The sequence below is a fragment of the Microchirus variegatus genome (genome assembly GCF_963457635.1).
Source record: "Microchirus variegatus genome assembly, chromosome: 19".
NCBI lineage: Eukaryota > Metazoa > Chordata > Actinopteri > Pleuronectiformes > Soleidae > Microchirus > Microchirus variegatus.
Genome location: NC_139820.1, coordinates 7,474,528 through 7,493,953, shown reverse-complemented (window position 1 = coordinate 7,493,953; position 19,426 = coordinate 7,474,528). Strand labels below are relative to the sequence as shown.

The window sequence follows — 19,426 nt, the reverse complement described above, 5'->3', positions numbered from 1 at the left end:
AACTTTCTTTAAACACAGCGTATGAGGAACAGCTGCCAGCGAGGTCATAGAATATAGACAGAATATGATATTTGCATTCATAAAAACGTCCATACATTATACATTTATATAAGCATGTTGAGTGTTTTGAATGTAGGTGTCCATGTTATTATTTACTTCATTTTAGATTAATTTCTGTCTGTTTTTGATACGAATATTTTGTTTCTTTTACTTAATTAATGTGTTTTTTTCCTTATCAAAAGATGTACTTTTACTTTTAATTTATGTTAAATATCAACATGAATATTTTATTGCGATATCATGATGGGATATTGTGTTATAATTTAAGCTCATAGTTCCCACCCACTACTGAACAATTTTTTTTTTGCCCACTTTTTTTCTCAAGACCATGGTGTCGGCTCCCCGATACCTACAGTAGACAAAGAGATGTGAAAACACAGCCTGAAAAGGCAGACCCCTTTGTCTATTGGAGGAATGCGAAAGGGGAGTTGCTCAGGTATAAATGTGGAGGGGCCACTATGCTCTGGGTCTTTCTCCAGCTAGGATCACTCCTGTGAAGATTGACCTTTTCCTAATATATATGTTATACATATTGGTTTTCTTAATTAATGTGTTTTTTTTCCTTATCAACAGATATCAACATGAATATTTTATTGTGATATCATGATGGGATATTGTGTTATAATTTTAAGCTCAAAGTGCCCACCCACTGCTGAACAGTTTTTTTTGCCCACTTTTTTTCTCAAGACCAGCCCCCTCTTGACCGTCCTAGATGCTCATTGGTCATTTTGAGTTTGACACCCCTCCACTTGTGAAAAGGTACATTCTCAGTAACATGCAAACAAGAAACATGTATATTTCATAAACTAACACTGAATTTTTTTCTGAGACTAAACATAGTGTCAGTCTTTATGGTAATAGTCTTTATGGATGTGATATGTATAAATAAACGTTTTTTCCTGCTGTGATGATGGGTCAGATGTTGTTCTGTGTATGTTTTTCTCGACGTTGCCTGTAAACTCGATGAGAATGAGCAGCGCACTTTGGAAATCGAGTGCCGACAAAAAATGTAACGCTGTTAAATCAGAAACAAAACAAGACTTGGGGGGCCCACTAACACTATATACAGTATACAGTTAATGTTAATTGAATAATATGCCTCTTTATTCACCCTGGCAAATGAGCTGCAATCTACATAAAGCTGTGTGATAACTCACCAAACCAAGAAGTGTTTTATTTGCCTTACTGTGAAATGGGCTTTTACTGCAAACAAATAAAACTCTGTTGACTACAGCATGTAAACCGGATTGAGTTGAGTTGTTTTGATAGTGTCAGTCAGTTAGTTATGAGCCGATCTCCTTGTGAAACATCGTTGCATAACATTTAAATGAGTTTTAAATCAACGCTATTGATGACCGATTGCTAGTTTCAACAATTCTCATCTTTTTGGATCTATGCACCACTACAATGGATTGGGAATGAAACCTAAAAAGTGGGAGGCACATAATATTACCCTGTAATTAAAAAGTATGTGAAACTATACATGTAAAGAACAATAAAATGCTGTAAATAGCTTTTAAAAAACTATATACACTGATTAAAAAAGATATGCATTACACTGTAAATCCTCTTCGTTTTCCAACTTGCAGAACAATAACTTCACAGAGGTTAAAGTGAGGTGGGGCCCCTTTAGGGAGGTTTCCTACTGAGATGTCATTGCAAATCGCCCATTGTTGTTTAAGGGGGACGGGGAGGCGGCTGCTCACTGCCCATTTCAGTAAAAACAGCCCTCAGGCTCCAAGTGTCGGGGGCCCCCTATTGGCTCGGGGCCCCAAGCAGTTGCCTGCCTTGCCTGTTCACATACTGCGCCTCTGGTTCTACTGCTATAATATAGCAGACGTTCTTATTCGAAGGAAGTGTGCTTTTTCCTTCGAATAAGAACGTCACAGAAGGTCACAGTCTGCTCTTTCTCACAGAAAGAGCAGACCGCTGATGTGTTCCACAAACCAGGTGTTGACCACACACAGCCGATCACACAGACGCTTCTCACTGAGTCATCGTGGTCAACATGTGAAGAAGAAAACATTAATATGTAAAGCACTGTGTGGGCTTACTTGTTTAGGTTATATTTCCTTTTATAGAAATGAAACCCACACCTTCAAAAACACTTATTATGTGTTCAAGTGTGTATGTTTGTATCATACAAAATTAATGAGAAGAAGCTGTGGAGTTTTTTGTTTTTTTTGCCCTATGAAAACTGTGGATGCTGTCTGTATAGACGACATCTATTGACAGGAATCTAACGTGATGCACAAAAATAGTCTTCAGTCTAAAACAGTGGTGTTTACTCATACCACCACAGAGTTCACAACACATACAGGCATTGACTTTTTGTAACCTCCATTGTAGTGCTTTAACCTTAACGTTTTTATACTCACTGACCACTGTGTTCAAAGTTCAAACGCGCGTTAACGCAAACATCGAATCACCTAATCACATGGCACCAACTCAAACCATTTCGACATGTGGACACGGTCAAGACAATCTGATCAACCCCAAGAATTATAAAGTGGAAGAGAAACAAGATCCTTTCTGCATGGAGTTTGCATGTTCTCTCTGTTTTCTCCGGGTTTTCCGGCTTCCTCCCACAGTCCAAAAACATGCAATATGGGTATAAGGTAAATTGGACACTCAACTGACCATGAGTGTGAGAGTGGGTGGTTGTTTGTCTCTGTATGTGGCCATGTGATGCCACAGCTCCCCCCCCCCCATGACCCTCGGGTGGAGGAAAAAGCGGTAGACAATGGATGGATGGATGGTCAGAAAGGATTCAAGGTTCAAAATGATAGAAAGCAACAGTAATGTTGCAAACAAAGTCGGCAGAAGATGACGAATGGCTATAATATTATTAGTAGTTGTAGTAGTATTATTGTCGTCATCATGATTGCATTACCCTGATGTTGAAATGATGATGACGAAAATGATCATGTAAGTCAACATGTCGTTTGATAACGTTTGATGAATCCACAACACATCCAACAATATGCATAGGCTACAGCAGCAGACAACCACATTGCCACTTTATTAGTCGTCCTCTCACAATAAAGTGGCCAATGAGCATTATGGTCTCTCTCACCCAAAAAGTCATAAAACTTTGATATCACAAGGAGTTTATACACACTATGACTGCATCCTGTAATAATCATATTCAAGCGCACCAACAGAGGCCGAATATGGCATTCTGTTACAAACCTGCCTTCTGCCTTACTTTTCACTTTTGACCTTTTGGCATAATATATGCCTTTTATTCATGCACTTGTGTCTCTCGAAATGACACACCGATCTCCACATGATCAATTATCTCCATTTGTAAGTGTTTCTTGACTACCTCGAGGGTGAGAATCACACTTGTCACCCACAAACTTTGTGCATGCAGGCTGTGCAGGATGTGGCCTGTTTGACCACAATTCAAGCTGTATATATGTTGCATGAGTGTGTGATGCGAAGAACGGGGTGTCTGATCCAGACCTTTGACCAGAGAGCTTCGCTTAGACATCATTATCCGGCCGACTGGTGAGTTGATCTTTTCAAATTTTGAGAGCGCAAAAATTGTGAAAGTTGCATTTTTTTTTTACGATATGTAGTTTCTGTCATACTAATACACAGCATGATTTTGCCTGTCTATAATTTAGAAATCGTTTTGCTGACCACAGTGATGAAGGGTACCACGGTGATCTTTGTATTACTGTCATTGCTCCTTTGCTGGCAACATGTTGACTCCATGAAGGTGAGTGGAGCCAACCCAGTCGCATATAATTTCCATTTTAGTACAACTGATTTGCAGCAGGTAATTTATTCGAGGAAAAGCATATCTGCAACTGGATTATCCATTAACAAAAATACATGTTTAACAGTTAGTAAAACATTCATTGACAGTCATTTATTCCCAGAAAATGCAATTTTCTAGTGACTACAGCCCCCAAAATAAACATATTTATGCTTCTTCTTTTGCTACAGCTGGCACTTTGATCTTTCTCTTTTTTTGTTTCCCTCATTAGATCAATTTCATACGAAAATATGTCAAGGATTCCATCCGGTTGAGCATGGCTGAGGAGTCAGTTGATGACATGTACTTTGGCTGCAATGATACAATGCAAAAAGAGGTCAATCGCAGATACCTGAAAAAGGAGATGGGCATCGAGCCGTTTCATAAGCACTGGAAACGTGCAGAAAAATGTGCAGAAAAAAAACTACATCTCGGCAAACTTGAGGGTCTAACCAAAGCTCACCTGCAAGCCATTTGTGCTTACACAGGTAATGACTTTTATAAGGAGTTCAGTGAGGCAGTCCGCAACGGGAAGAAGTCCTATCGCTCCTCATTCCAGTTCCACTCATTACATTTCCTTCTGACATCTGCTCTGCAGACTCTGAATAATAATTACGCCTGTCACACCACAGTTAGAAGGAGTGGTCTTAAATTCATTGGTGCAGAGAATCAGAGATTTAGATTTGGATCCTTTGCCTCTAGCTCTACGAATCCAAACCTGACTACATTTGGTAATGAGACCTGCTTTCTGGTTGAGACGTGTGCAGGTGCTCTTATACAAAAATTCTCCGTTTATTTTGCTGAAGCAGAGGTGCTCATCCCGCCCTATGAGGTGTTTATTATAAGAAAGAAAATAGACAATAAGAATCAAATGAAAGCTCTGGGTGTGCAGTCTTGTGAAGTCCTGTACGTCTTGGAGAGTGCAGGGTGCAAGAGCGAACTGAACTGCAAACTTCTGCACAAATGAAAGACCTGTGGTTCTGGTCCCCCAAGCAGTGGGGAAAGGCACACTGTTGTTGAGTCATCATTTAATCATTTAATCATCTTGTCACAATTGACATAATTTGTATTTGTTGAAAGTTTTTGTAAAATCAATAAATTTGTCACTGCATGGAAAAAAAAAAACGACTGCTCTTGTGTATATTGGTTTCAGACATGACAAGACAATACACACGGTGGAGTGTGAATGATGCAGGTCAAGTGATGAATACATGAATAAGTAATTAATACAATTAATAAGTGATTAATAAACAATGCCCCAAGGCCTATGACATAACTGGAGAACAGACTCATAAATCATGAGGTTTATATCTATGTTAGTTATGATTTTATATGATTTATTAATGCTGGAATAAATATGACCAAATCTCACATCAGTTAATTTAGGGCCAATTCCAATTCCTATCTAAACCCTCACCCTTGAGGTCAACCCTTAATCTTAACTGGCCCTCAAAGCCAAGTGTTGAGGGTTATTTTGTCACTTAGAAATGGGACACCCCTTAAATGCAGATACGTCTTCAGACTGTAGGGGGCAGAATAACTCTGCCCCCTGGAGTCTGTCAACTCCAACAAAGAAGAAGAAGAACACATTTACATCACGATTATTTATTACGATCCGTTTGTCAGTCAAGTTATTAGGTTGTCAGTTAGTTATAAGATGATACTCGTACAAATACCACAACCACAGACATATTCAGCTGACAGTTACCACACACCACGGCTTATTGAAAAGTAAACCGTAGCAAACGATCGCTTGTCCACACCGGCCGGCTGTTGTACAAAAGATCGTAAAATAAAAATAAATGTTACGCAACAATGACGTCAGTAATCCATAATATGGGTCTAAACTACGATAATACAATGGTTTTCATCATTTTTATATCTCTATTAACAAAGAAAATACTTCATTTGTAGCGTACTCGTTTCACTGCTTTCGGCGCCATCTTTGTTATGTGAAAACACGCAATGCATTCTGGGTAGCCCTTGCTCCTGAGGGTGGTCTCGGAAAATCTCAATATTGAGGGCGATACAGCCCTTAAACTTGCCCCTCAACTTAATTTTTCTGAGAATCGGGACAGCCATTGCACTAGAGGGAGCGCGCATTTTTGAGATTGAGGGTTAAGATTGAGGGTTAAGCAAGGAATTGGAATTCACCCTTAAACACGTTTAAATCTTCTACTTCAACTATGGTCAGGATGTATGTATGGACAGGAAGGCCTTTTAGTCAATGAAAAGCTTCCAAGTCAGAATCGGAAACTGTCCTTGAGACAACACACGCTATGTTTAATAAAGTTTGGATACGATGTCCATCTGTATACAATTTTAATAGTGTTCCGAAAAAAAAGAGTTTACACTGTGCAGGTACATTCAAGCAATTTGCATTTTAAAATGTTTGCATTCATCTTTCTCTTCATGCGATCTCGTCAGCTCTACTGATCGACGACATTGATCCAAGTTCTTGTTAAGGCTCAGTGGGGGTAAATCAAAGAGCCAGAGAAGGTGTTCAGGCCTACACCGCTTCCACACAGCTGCCTGCCACTCAGAAGCTCCACATAGACTTGTCCTCCCTTCTGCAGCGACAACAGGACGGTCTGTGTGCTGCTGTCCTCCAAGTCCTCCCAGTTGTCCTCCCAGGCGGAAGCCACGGCCTCCCCGTTTCGCATGAGTTGCACTTTGTAGTACAACTTCTTGCCCGCCTCGTCCACCTTCGAGTAGACGGAAAAGGAGAAGGAGTACATTGCGGAACGAGGTGCCGTGAATGTCCCTGGAATGGCAACGAATTTGATGATTCAGTTTGCTGGAGATATCTTTGGATATTCATGGTACAAGATTAAGCAGGAGGTAATCATGGAGGGGAAGACAGAAAATTAACAATGCACAAACTGATGTCAGTTAATTGCTTCAAGCATATTTCCATCCAAGTTCAACATACACTTGATGAACTCACTTCACTTCACTTTTACACTACATGGTCCCGGTGCGACTCGCCTCGGCACGGCATGGATACTTTGCTTTCCCGTTAGCAATAGGCTAGTACCTGGATCGTTTTTTAAGTACCTGCTTTTTTAGTACACTGAAAACAACTGCTTTACAAGTCACTATGTTTGTGTGTAGCATGGCAAGCCGTTTGAGCATTAATTGAATATCCTCGATATCAGACTTAAGGTCCATGTACTTGTAAGCTTTTTGTCCTCACTAGTAAGACAAGTTGGCACACTAGTATAACTACTAGGGTGCACTAGTAGAATGACTGTCTCTTACTAGTTACTACTAGTGCACTGTGGGGTACCCCAGCACGGGAAAAGGAAACCAGGAAGGCAGCGCCTCACCTACATAGATGTGCTACAGAAGGACACCGGCCTACCCTCAGAGTCATTGGAGAAGGCAATGAAGGACAGATACTTCTTCGGCTGACGGAGTGGTAAGTCAAGCGCTACTTTTGGCCTACTAGCGTGCAATCAAACGTGTAAACTACTGTGCTGTGCTAGTAACACTACAAGGTCTAGTAGCCTCCTGGACCTACTAGTAGCGCCAAAATGCCCACTAGTAGCACTCGTAAATGTTTTTGACCTTACTAGTACTACTAGTGAGGCTCAAAATGTCTACTAGTAATACTAGTGGACCCTTACTAGTGCTACTAGTGGGCATTTTGGCTCTACTAGTAGGTTCCAGGAGGCTATTAGTGTGTGACACATGCCTACTAGTAGGGCTTTGTAGTGTTACTAATGCAGCACAGTAGTTTACTAGTAAGGTTTTATTGCGCACTAGTAGGCCTAAAAGTGGCACTAGTCGTTCAAAAAGCGCTAGACACAGTCATTCTACTAGTGCGCCCTAGTAGTTCTACTAGTGTGCCAAATTGTCTTACTAGTGAGGACAAAAAGCTTACTAGTACATGGACCTTGAGTCTGATATTGAATAAATGATCAAACGGCTTGCCATAGCGTCGCCTGAAGTCACCGCAGTTTCATGTAGCCATGCAGTGATGACTCCGCCCACATTGAGGAGGTACTATATTGTAATGGAAAACCAACCAAATCGCGCAGTCAGGCCGTGCAGAGGCGGTACTATGTCGTGGGAAAAGCAACCATTAGTCCGTCATTTGTGAGGACTTACCCAGAGCAGCGTTATATCCATCTCCGTGGTTGAGGGTAATGACATCATACGGAATGGGACTGTTTCTGTTGAAAGGTCCAAAGCACTTTGTTCTGGGGCTCATGGAGGCAGTGAATGCAATCTTGATGTCACCTGAGATAGTCAGCAGGATAAAGGCACAAACACAAGTTTAATCGAAAAACTGACTTTGAAATTTAAAATTCAAGTGGGCTTTGCAAACAAACTCTTACAAACAAATATATTGTTCTGGTGTATGTGGGGAAAAAAAGATAAACTGAGATTATTTTTGTGTGTCACCGTGGGTCCGTTTATGATGCAAATACAGTAGTTCATTATTATAATAATAATAATCTGACTATGGACTCAGCTACAGTTTATGTCTACTTGCAATGATGGTCAAGTACCTATGACTTCCAGCACGTTGTCAGCCAGCTGAGATATTTGCTCTGACAGGTCCATCGTTCTGGCGAAGATTTTATTCTCCACTTCCTGGAGCTGATTGTTGGCACAGCAGCAGCCTGGCTGGCGCTTGAATGCACACTCGCAGTCCCACTTTCCGCATGGCAGCTCCCCTGCCCATGCAACTATGAATGCAGAAGCAGGGAGAGAGGAAACAGAAAATGACATTTATCTGGAAATCAAGTGGTGTGCTTTAACCCTTACAACACAGAGCATTTAGGCTGGGTTTTTTTTTTCCATTACTTTGTTATTAAGCCTTTAACACCTAAGCATCAAAATGTCTGTCTGGACTTTTTTTTTAACCATAAAAGGGCCAGAAAATGTCCTGTGCATAAAAATGCTTTTGCCCATTTTTCCAGAAAAAGCAATAAGTTTTATTTAAAAAACAACAACAACACTGTAGATGTACATAAACATCAGATTGTATGTGTTAAATTAGAAATTTGAAAAAAAAATAAAATAAAAAAAGCAATGCGTTTTTGTCTCAATGCCAAAAATGTACAGGCATTTTTCCCACTTTTTCCCTTTCTGGTGCCAGCAAAGATGCTGATTTGCTGGCTTCCTGCAACAGCATGAGTGAAATGACCGCAATAAACACGTTATTGCAAGTTCTCACCTTTCAGAAACTGCCGCGTAATTACGGTAATAGCAAAGTACGATATGCTCGGTGTTAAAACATATACAGAGGCTGTGAGAATGAGCAATATAGAGTGTCTTATATACTTTTTGTATGTAACACAATAATGTAATGTATGTATGTAATGGTTTTTTTAAAGCCTGAAGATGTGAGCTATTACTACTATTTACCAAGGCTGCACCCGTGGCACTAAGGGTTAAATAGAGATAATAGCAGAGTAACAATAACAGTAATTAGTAACGACGCACAAAATGACTGTAAGAGACATTGACAATAAGGAACATTGGGACTTTCCAAACACATCTCACTGACCCTTGACCCCCATTATGATTAGACGATCAATGGTGTGACTTACCTGCTGCTGCTTTAAGGCTGCTAAGACTGTTTTCGGCTCTCGCACAGCTGTCACGCAGCAGGCCCGAGAGAAACAGAGTGCAAACTATAGCTCTCATCTCACAACGCCGGGAAATGTCTGCAAACAGAATAGTGCACGGACGTGAAGATGACGTCTTTGCAGTCAGAGCTGATGCAAAAAGTAGGAAGATTTCCTCATCAATCTTTGCTCAACTCTGACGAGGGCAAAAAAAAAAAAGGACAAATCTGTACATTTGAATGAGAATTGGCCCAGTTATATTAACTTACAGCAGTCCAACAGGGAATCCTCCTCTTCAATCTGCACCACCGTGAAACCTTACAGTCCCACGTTGAGCTACAAGTATAAATGGTGAAGGTGTTTTGCTGCAGGAGAAGATAATTGTGCTGTGGAGCCCACAAAAATGACTTTATTTGACAAATGCTTTTATTTCAAGGTGGGTGGAGCAACCCCTCTGTCCAGTAAAGTGTCTATTTTCCTATTTCCCTTTGTTTCCGTGCTCTGTGCTACATTGGCTCGATGTGACCTATAAGAGTATATTTCCAGGGGGTTCCGTGCTGACGAGCTCCCTAGTGTATATCAAAATTCCCTGGGTTGTGTCAGTGAGAATACTCGCTGACAAGGTCAGAAGTGTCACGTTAGCCGATAGGATCTCAAGTTTGCTGTGAGAGCGATAAGCCTGCCGCATTATCTCGCTGCACCTGTCACTCTGCTGGGAAAAACTGATGATACTGGGTCAAAAAGTGGCCTAGTTTGCACATCGTTTGGTGAAAAAACGAAAGAAAGCAGCACGAAGAAGCTCACTGTGGCTTCTAATGATGCCATGAGGCTGCTACTCATGTTGGCAGGAGGCAAAAGGAGGTGTTTTTGTGTCCACTGGTGTCCCTTCATGTGAGGAACATCTTAGAAAGCTGATGTACATCTTGATGAGAAGCCTACATATAGAGTCGGGTCCATAAATATTGGGATATCGCCACACAATTATCTTCTTTTTGACTCTATAGACCACTACGGTGGATTTGAAATGAACAAGATGTGAAGGGAAATGCCCCAAGAACAAGCAGGAACTGAAGACCGGTGCAAGTTAGAGGCCTAGCAGACATCACCAGGGGTGGAACCCAGCGTCTGGGTGTGTCCCATTACTTTTGGTCCCCTAAAAAGTGGGAGGCACATACAGAAAGTGTTGTAATTCCTACATCGTTCACTTGATTTCAAATCTATTGTAGTGGTGTATAGAGCCAAAAAGAAGAGAACTGTGTCAATGTCCAAATATTTATGGAGACCTTTTTGTAAAGGTTCCACCTGGAACCCTTAGTTTTAAAACCTGTTATTCGGGAAAGGGGTTTTCAAAGGGTTCTCTGGATCAAAATGGTTCTTACTGGAACCATTAGTGTTATCAAGAACCCTTGAAAAACAAATAGTTCCAGGAAGATCCTCAGCCCTTGGAGAAGAACAGTTTTTTTGGGGGGAACCCAGTCACCCCGCGACCGTCATGTGGAGCATAAAGTGTTAGCTGTGCGATGAATGAATTGAAATAAGCTGTTTTGGAAGCTTCACCCTCGCTGTAACCTTCTCTGTTACACGACTGTAATTGATTAAACTGTGGTTATCTACAACCAGACTCCACAATGATTCACGTTGTTAATGGATCCTGGCGATGTACAAACAGATTCATTTCCTTTTAGTGTGCTGTGTAGCTATATAGAACCCTGGTAATGATTTTCCTGCCCTGAATGTGGATTCTATTCATATTCTGGATAGGCTAAAGATTAGAGCAGCTATGTTCAATATTTTATAACAGCAACAGCCAATTATTAGTTTCTGCAATATTGTATTTTCAAATTTGGAAATACGTCACAATACAAAGTTCACTTGGCTCGTTTTTAAGAACAAAAAAGTAAAGAAATAGGAAGTCTAATTTTGTGACTTCTGCACAAATATTGGTACTTTGTATCACTTCAAGTTTGAAGATGATCGCTAAAAAACTGTAGGACTAGATAGATCATTTTGCATTGGTGCAAATTCGCCAAAAAACGCCTCCGTTTTCGCGTTAAATCCAAAATGGTGGCCTTCCTGTAGGATTCATCGACCTAACCTAATGAACGTGTGAACCAAGTTTCACTCATGTACGTTAAACCCGACAGGAGATGACCTGCTAGCATTTTTATTATTTTTTTTGCGTCCGTTTTTAAGCCCCTCCCACTTCCAATTGTCCACGCTTTTTCACCAAATGACTTTCACACGCAATGGTTTACCAGGTCTATGAGTTTTAGGGCATGTGATTCAAAAATGTGATTCATTCCGCAGAATAATAATAAAAATAATAATAAGAATTCCTTCCGTTTCTTTTTGACTCAACACATAAGAGAAAAAAAAACTTTTTAAAGCCTGAATTTGTGACTAAACACACACAACAAGGATGTCCATATAAGGAGAGCACCGATCTGAGCCATGTTAACACTAAGGGTTAAATAAATAGGTAGGATTTCCACCTAATTGTAAAATGTCAGCAGCAATTAGACATAATATATATGGTTATATAATTTAGATGGAAGATGGCTCTGCGTAATGAAATTCAAGCCTGGTATTCACAAATATGATCCTTATCACTCCATACCTGCAGTGTAAGATATAGAAGAGAACATGATATCTTTCGACATGTACACAAACATAAACAATGGTTCCAATAAACCCTCCGTAAATGCCATTAGCGTCGTGTTACAAGGAGGATCCGAGAAAAGGCTGGAGTTGTAAATGCTTGCGAGTGCTTTTTGTTCTCCGTGACCTCTTTATGTTATGAAACTCTAGACTGGCCGTTTCATGCAAAAAGGGACGCGATGAAGACGAGATTGTTGTCACGTCAGGTGTATTGTTTTGAACGGTAATGCAGTGAAGACTTACCGTTATGTTACGTAAACCACGTTTGACAAAGACATATCGTTACAGTGAATACGGCACATTTTATCTATTAATCAGTAGCATAACAGACATGTATGTTTCATGAAATGTCTTTATTTCTTCAAGTGAAACATAACCTAAATGAGTAAATGGAGTATAATGCTGTAATAAAAATACAGCACAACTATAATTATATAAAACTGTTATAGTGATTTTTATCCAAACAACCAGAACAAAACCCTCATATTGTGCGAGTTTAAACTGAATCTTCCCATTCTTAGTAAGCGAAGCACTGTGACCACTGTCTCTAAAAATTAAAGTTTTTGAATTAAACGTCCTTTCAGAGCCTTACCTTGCATCTAGCAGAACATTATGTCAGGGCATTAAGGGTCTAGAGCAGGGGTTCTCAAAGTTTTGATACCTGAGGGCCAATTTAGGAACCCGAGATTGGACTGAGGGCCGCCAAAGAAAAAAAACCCGAAAGAAATCCCATTTGTAATCATTTTAATGACCAGATTGCAGTTCTACAGTTTAGCGTTAAGTAATATAAGCGTTAATATAATAACGCTTTATAATTTACTGGGTAATTACCCAGTAGTTTGGCCATTGTTCTTACCTTCTAATTACAGGTTAATACCAAGTAACACATTTCTGTTACCATATATTTACTGGGTAAATAGCTAGTAATTGGGGGCTGTAGCTACCTGCTTATTACCTGCTTATAACCCAATAATACACTAAAATTCACCATATAGAAACCAGGTAAATACCCAGTATTTTTGTTAACACTTATTGATCTGTATCCAGTAATGTCCAATAAACATTTAACAAGCTTAGTACCTCCTGGGTTAAAACTAACTGTAATTCATTGCGGGGCCGCCAGAAATATTTCTGCGGGCCGCCATTGGCCCCCGGGCCGCACTTTGAGAACCAATGGTCTAGAGGCTAAATCAATATCAAGGCACAATGTTGAGCTGCAGGACAAAGCAGAATAGTTTCTACAAAGTATACACGGCTAAAAGTGGTGTCTACAATAATGGAAAACTATCATTTTACTAAAACTGAATCATCTTGGGCAAATGCTCCTAATTTTCCTAATCTGGATGTCACTTCAAAACCTTGAAAATCCTATTTATTTGTTTTGTGGAACCATTCAAATATTCACATTTTCAGGTTCCACACTATATTAAAAGATTTTTTTAAGAGTTGCCATGATCTTTTTTTCATTTTTCTTAATACCCCTTAATGGAGTTTTTACGATCTGTCATTACACTTTCTTCACTTTGTCTTCATAAGTGCCGCTGCCCTTGTACGACCCCACATAGCCACTGGTGTTTGCGGCATCCTCGCGCCCCGTCTTTCCCTTCCCTTTGCCAGACTCGTCAAAGCGTTCCTTGTGTGCTCCTGTGTATTTGGAGGTGTCGGTCAGTCTGTCCACGCCACCCGTCTTTGCCACTTTCTAAAAACAACAGAAAGATTTTTCAAAATTTATGGATAGTTCTGTCCTGTTCTTGGACATTGAGACACAGACCCCAAACAAATTTCATTTTAAATAAGTGTTATACTATTCAAATTTAACACGCCTGGTGTTGTACAACTACAGTGTTTTTTTCTCATTTTAAATAATACACTGTTTTAACATGCAGTACATTGTAGAAAACTGCCAGATATTTAAAGTTATTCTGGGAAAAATGGGCAAAAGCATTTAGTCACAGGACATTTTATGGCCCTTTTATGGTTAAAATGAGGAAGAGTAAAAAAAAAAGTCCAGACTGACATTTTGAGGCTTAGGTGTTAAAGGGATACATTTTCAGTGTTATTGGAAAGAAAAGTTATTTGTCGCCATCTAGAGGTAAAGTTATATATTACACTGCAGCAGCATGGCTGAGATGGTAAGAATGAGCCAGTAATTCATAATATACACTACCAGTCCAACGTTTGGGACACACCACAGAGTGAAGGCAAAACAAGGACCAACAAGAGCTCAGCATCTCTGGGAACTCCTTCCAGATTCAATTCAATTCAAACGGTGGCTACTTTAAGGAATCGAACATTTGAAACACGTTAAGAGTTATTTCACAATTGTTTCGTCTACTACATAATTCCATATTATGTTCATATGTAGTTGTGATTGCCTTCAGTGAGAATCTACAATCAAGAAAACCCATTAAAATGAGAAGGTGTGTCCAAACTTTTGACTGGTAGTGTGAAGAATGATTATGAATCGAAGTTCAGTCAAACACCAAAATCTTAATTTGAATAAACTGGCATTTACTAACATAAAAGTTCCTTACATTGTACTGTCAGGAAAGGGGTTTGCACGCAGGGTGTGGACCCAAGGGTGTCTCAAAGTTATGCCAGAGGGATAACCACAACATTTCAATAGCAATATATTGGAAAGGGGGAACAAAAAAACGACGAGCCTAAGCACTAAGCTAAAACCACTGCTGCCAACAGCTGACTCAAACAACAACAAACTCTCCAGCACCACAAGTTACACACTGGGAAACAGGCAATTGACATCAAACACACAAAGTTCTGAGTTGGTGTTTATAGATACACAAACAACTTATGAAGCCACAAGGACAACCTCTCACTATACCTCTGAGGGTGAGACAATGAGTCAGCACAGAGCACTGGAGACTCAGGGTATATTGCTGCGTTCCAGAGCCCATCCAAACAAATGGGATGTGGGACTTATCCTACCTGGATTGTACGAGCTCCTACTTCAAAGCGTTCCAGCAATTGAAGTCGAATGTTAGCAAACATGGAACGATCGCGGCGCTTTCGCTTTATGTTTGACGAGGCATTCTGACTGTCAGCAATTCAGTCTACTTACATACACAAGCGAGCCGTATATGTAAAAGCGATGCACATCGATATGTAACGTCATGAGTATACTTTTACCGTAGCCCTACATATCTTCGTGCTAACAGATAACAACGACGACATCATTTCCACGCCATAACATGAAAAACAAGTTGTGATAAAATTGCTGTGTCCAAAACAAGTCTCAGACTTTGGTGAAGTGGGGGTTGGTCGATCAGCCCCAACAAATGCGCGCTCCCTCTAGTGCACGTGCTGTCCCGATTCTCAGAAAAATTAAGTTGAGGGGCAAGTTTAAGGACTGCATCGCCCTCAATATTGAGATTTTCCGAGACCACCCTTGGGAGCAAGGGCTACCCAGAATGCATTGCGTGTTTTCATATAACAAAGATGGCGCCGAAAGCAGCGAAACGAGTACGCTACAAATTAAGTATTTTCTTTGTTAAAAGAGATATTAAAATTATGAAAACCGTTGTATTATGGTAGTTTAGGCCCATATTATGGATTACTGACGTCATTGTTGTGCAACATTTATTTTTATTTTACGATATTTTGTCAATAGCCGGCCGATGCGGACAAGCAATCGTTTGCTATGGTTTACTTTTCAATAAGCCGTGGTGTGTGGTAACTGTCAGCTGAATATGTCCGTGGTTGTGGTATTTGTATGAGTATCATCTTATAACTAACTGACAACCTAATAACTTGACTGACAAACGGATCGTAATAAATAATCCTGACGTAAATGTGTTCTTCTTCTTCTTTGGAGTTGACGGACTGGACGTAGCTTTGGCGTTATTCTGCCCCCCACAGTCTGAAGACGCATCTGCATTTAAGGGGTGTCCCATTTCTGAGTGACAAAATAACCCTCAACTTGAAGGTTAAGATTGAGGGTTAAGATTGGAATTGACCCTAAGTCCCACGTCCAACTGGTTTGAATGGGCTCTGAAACGCAGCATCAGAACACTCCTCACACCTGGGCTTAATCAATACCCTCACATTTACAACAAACAACACAGTTTATACCTACAGTTGTACATTTGAGCAAAAACAAGTGTTGTGCAGTGGTTATGACTTGTACTCCCAAATAGTAAATTATCAAATAATTTACTATTTGGTAACGGTCCTCCTTAAAGATCTTACACTCATAAAAGCAGTCAGATGAAGTGGTTATGTACTCACGGTGACTCCGACATTAGCAGGCTCCTTCCCAACAATGAGACCATAGATCTCCTGTAGTGCCTCCTCTTTGCTTTTGCCTTTAAAGCGCTTGGCAGCCAACTCTATCAGTGCCTGGTTGAATTGCTCAAATGTGATCACACGAGCCGACTTTGCCCTGAGGAAACACAGTGTTGGCAAATTGAGGATGGAGACAAATTCACCACTTCACAATACAGCAACATGCTGCATGTTGCCGTCTTTATCGTGCACTAAAATAAATATGAAAATAAAAAATATCTCGGTCTTCGTTCCATGCGTTAGTCTTTCCCTTGTTCCTGTGTGGAAAAACCTTCACAGCAACAATAGGGACTGAGGGAGATCTTACTTGACTTTGCTGAAAATGATGTCAATGTCCGTGGAGGTGACGTTCTTCCCGTTGATGATGTTGCAGTCTTTGCAGAGCTTGGAAAAGTTCTTGCCGTTCATCTCCTTCCCCGTGGCCTTGGGTTCTCCATGGGCTGCAAACTTCTGGAAGGACGTCTCCACGTTTTCCATAGACACTGAGCTCGCTGCCATGCTGACAAATCTGTAGTCATATTAGCGACACAAGCAAGCAGAGAGGTGTGACGCAGACACATATAACAGGGTTTCTCACTCCTGGTGCTGGGGAGCCACTGTCCTGCATGTTTTAGATGTTTCCCTGCTCAAAAACTCCTAAAAACGTGCAGGACAGTGGCTCCCCAGCACCAGGAGTGAGAAACCCTGCTTTATAACATGACAAGTTTTTGTTAAAACTTATACATACAATGTGAAACAATCTGTATATTATTCTACATATCGTTCACTGCCAGTCATGTTACGATGTGAAACACATATTGTTGTCTCTACACAAATATACTAAAAAAAAAAACTATAATGTAATTATGTGAAACCTATATTTTTATAATAATTATATAATATTATTTCTGTTTCTAATGTGCAGTGAGTGTTTGTTCATCTGAAATCTGTTGAGATAAAAGTTATAAAACAATGTTTTAAAGCAAATTCAAGACTTACCTTTTTATTCTTGCTCTTGATTAAAGGTCTATATTATTTAAACTTCTTTTTGTGTGTTGTTCTTCTTCTCCCTTGCTGTAGCCGTACACTTAGAGGTGTTAATTCAATTTTAGTTATTCAATTTTAATTATCGTTTTTTTAAGTGTAGATACTTTTATCATGTTGTCTTTGATCCACCTTCTGTCCTTTCAACACGCCATTCTACTCTTAGTAGTGTTTATTTTTATTTATTTATTTAGCTGCTATAGTATTTCATATTGTTATTGACTCTACTGTTTCCTCACTTTTAATGTTATTTCGTTGGCACTGTAGGGCCTTGTGCATGTTCATAATCACACACTGTGGTATTCGTACATCATTTTATTAAGATTTGATCTTCTTATTCTAACATATATTGTTATATCGACACCCTATCATTTCTATTTATAATGTGCGAATGAGTTAGACACCAACATTATGCTAAGATATGGATTTTGGATAGCTGTGATTTGTTGATTTTATTTTGTACACTTCACTATACTTTGACTTTCTGACATCAACAAAGGTTATTCAAACTTGTTTTAATTCTTTAAAGCAAATTTCAAAACTTACCTTCTTATTCCTGCTTTTGGTCAAATGTAAGTTTATAATTTTACTTTATGAATAAGGCTATTTCATCTGCTCTTCTTTCTCTTCTTATTCTTCTATCTTAATGACCTTTTATGTGTAGATTACTGTTGTCATATTGCCTTTGATCCAGCTTCTGTCCTTTTCATCAACGTTTCCATACATTCCAGACAAGACTGGTTGTGTTCAGGACATTTTACCTATAACGCCAAACGTATCATATGTGATACACTGATTTAAAGCCTACCATCACTCAAAATAAAAAGGTTGTGAATCGCAAAATGAGTAAAAAAAATAACTGAAATGTTATGTCTTCCAGACTTCCACCCTGCCAGTTCCATTGCTGCATTGTTTTTGTTGGATTTGTTTGTGTATTTTTTGTTCAAGAAGAAATTAAAACTCCTATATGGAAATTGATATTTTTAAAAAAAAAAAAAATTTGTTTGTTCAGAAGGACCAATAAAGGCTCCAGTTTAAAAGAATTTGATTTTTTTGGTCAATTATTTAATGCTTTAAGATGAAATAAAAACAAAAATTCCCATAAAATCTGACCAGGACTGATTAGGTTGTGTTCTGGACATCTATAACTATACTACCATACTGCAAATCAGAAATTTTTTACTGTTTATTTCCGAAGTCCCATATGAAAGGAACCTTTAAGAGCATGGTGGATTACAGTACAATTATGTCAGTAAGGAAATAAATAAAGGACAAAGGCATTAGTGGTTTTTCACGAGTGTAAACTGTTATTTAATGATACCCTCAGGACTTTAATATAAGCTAATAGATTTGGCTTCTTCAGTTCTGCTTCCTTGCTCAGTCATTTAATTAAACGCTGTAAAACAAAGTACTGAACAATATTTGATTAAATGTCGAAAAAAAAGAACTGAAATCCAAAGTGGTATGTTAATTATTTTTATTTATATTCATATTTCTCTTTTGTAAATATTGCACCCGACTATTTTATTTTATTATATATATATTTTTTCCCCTCTATTATTTATATGTTTTGCTGTTTTCAATGCACACTCTCAAACTGTGTGAGCTACGAACCATGATTATCATTGTTAGGAAGCAAAAGCAAACTTCTAACACTAATAGCGTTGTCTCTTAAAAATTGACGCGCATTTCCTCTCAGAGCATTAACTCGCCTCGAGCAGAACATTATGTCACAGCGATGAGGCTCTAGGGGCTAAATCAATATCAAGGCACAGTGTTGAGCTATGGGACAAAGCAGAGGAGATTCTACAAAGCACACATAGCTAAAAGTGGTCTCTACACTAATGGAAAACATGTTAGTTTATCTATTTTTGCTATATAATACTGATGTATATTTTTTAATTAACTTTGGTAATTGTTTTTTCTGTTGCCTCACACCAAGAAGGTTGGCAGTTTGGATCCAAGTTTCCATGTTCTCTCCATGTCCGCCCGGCTTCCTCCCACAGTCCAGTAGCATGCAGATTAGATTAATCAG

At 39.4% G+C, this 19,426-nt stretch overlaps 1 protein-coding gene across 1 annotated transcript; it reads right to left on the bottom strand.

Annotated features, from left to right (window-relative positions):
• Positions 1-13,573: 13,573 nt before the first annotated feature.
• Positions 13,574-16,866, bottom strand: LOC310940682 (tubulin polymerization-promoting protein family member 3-like; the record flags this gene model as incomplete). The annotated part of the gene is made up of 3 exons (XM_083905671.1): positions 13,574-13,765; positions 16,312-16,465; positions 16,676-16,866. 3 exons carry the CDS (start codon positions 16,864-16,866, stop codon positions 13,574-13,576), a joined length of 537 nt encoding a protein of 178 aa, XP_083761797.1.
• Positions 16,867-19,426: the final 2,560 nt, after the last annotated feature.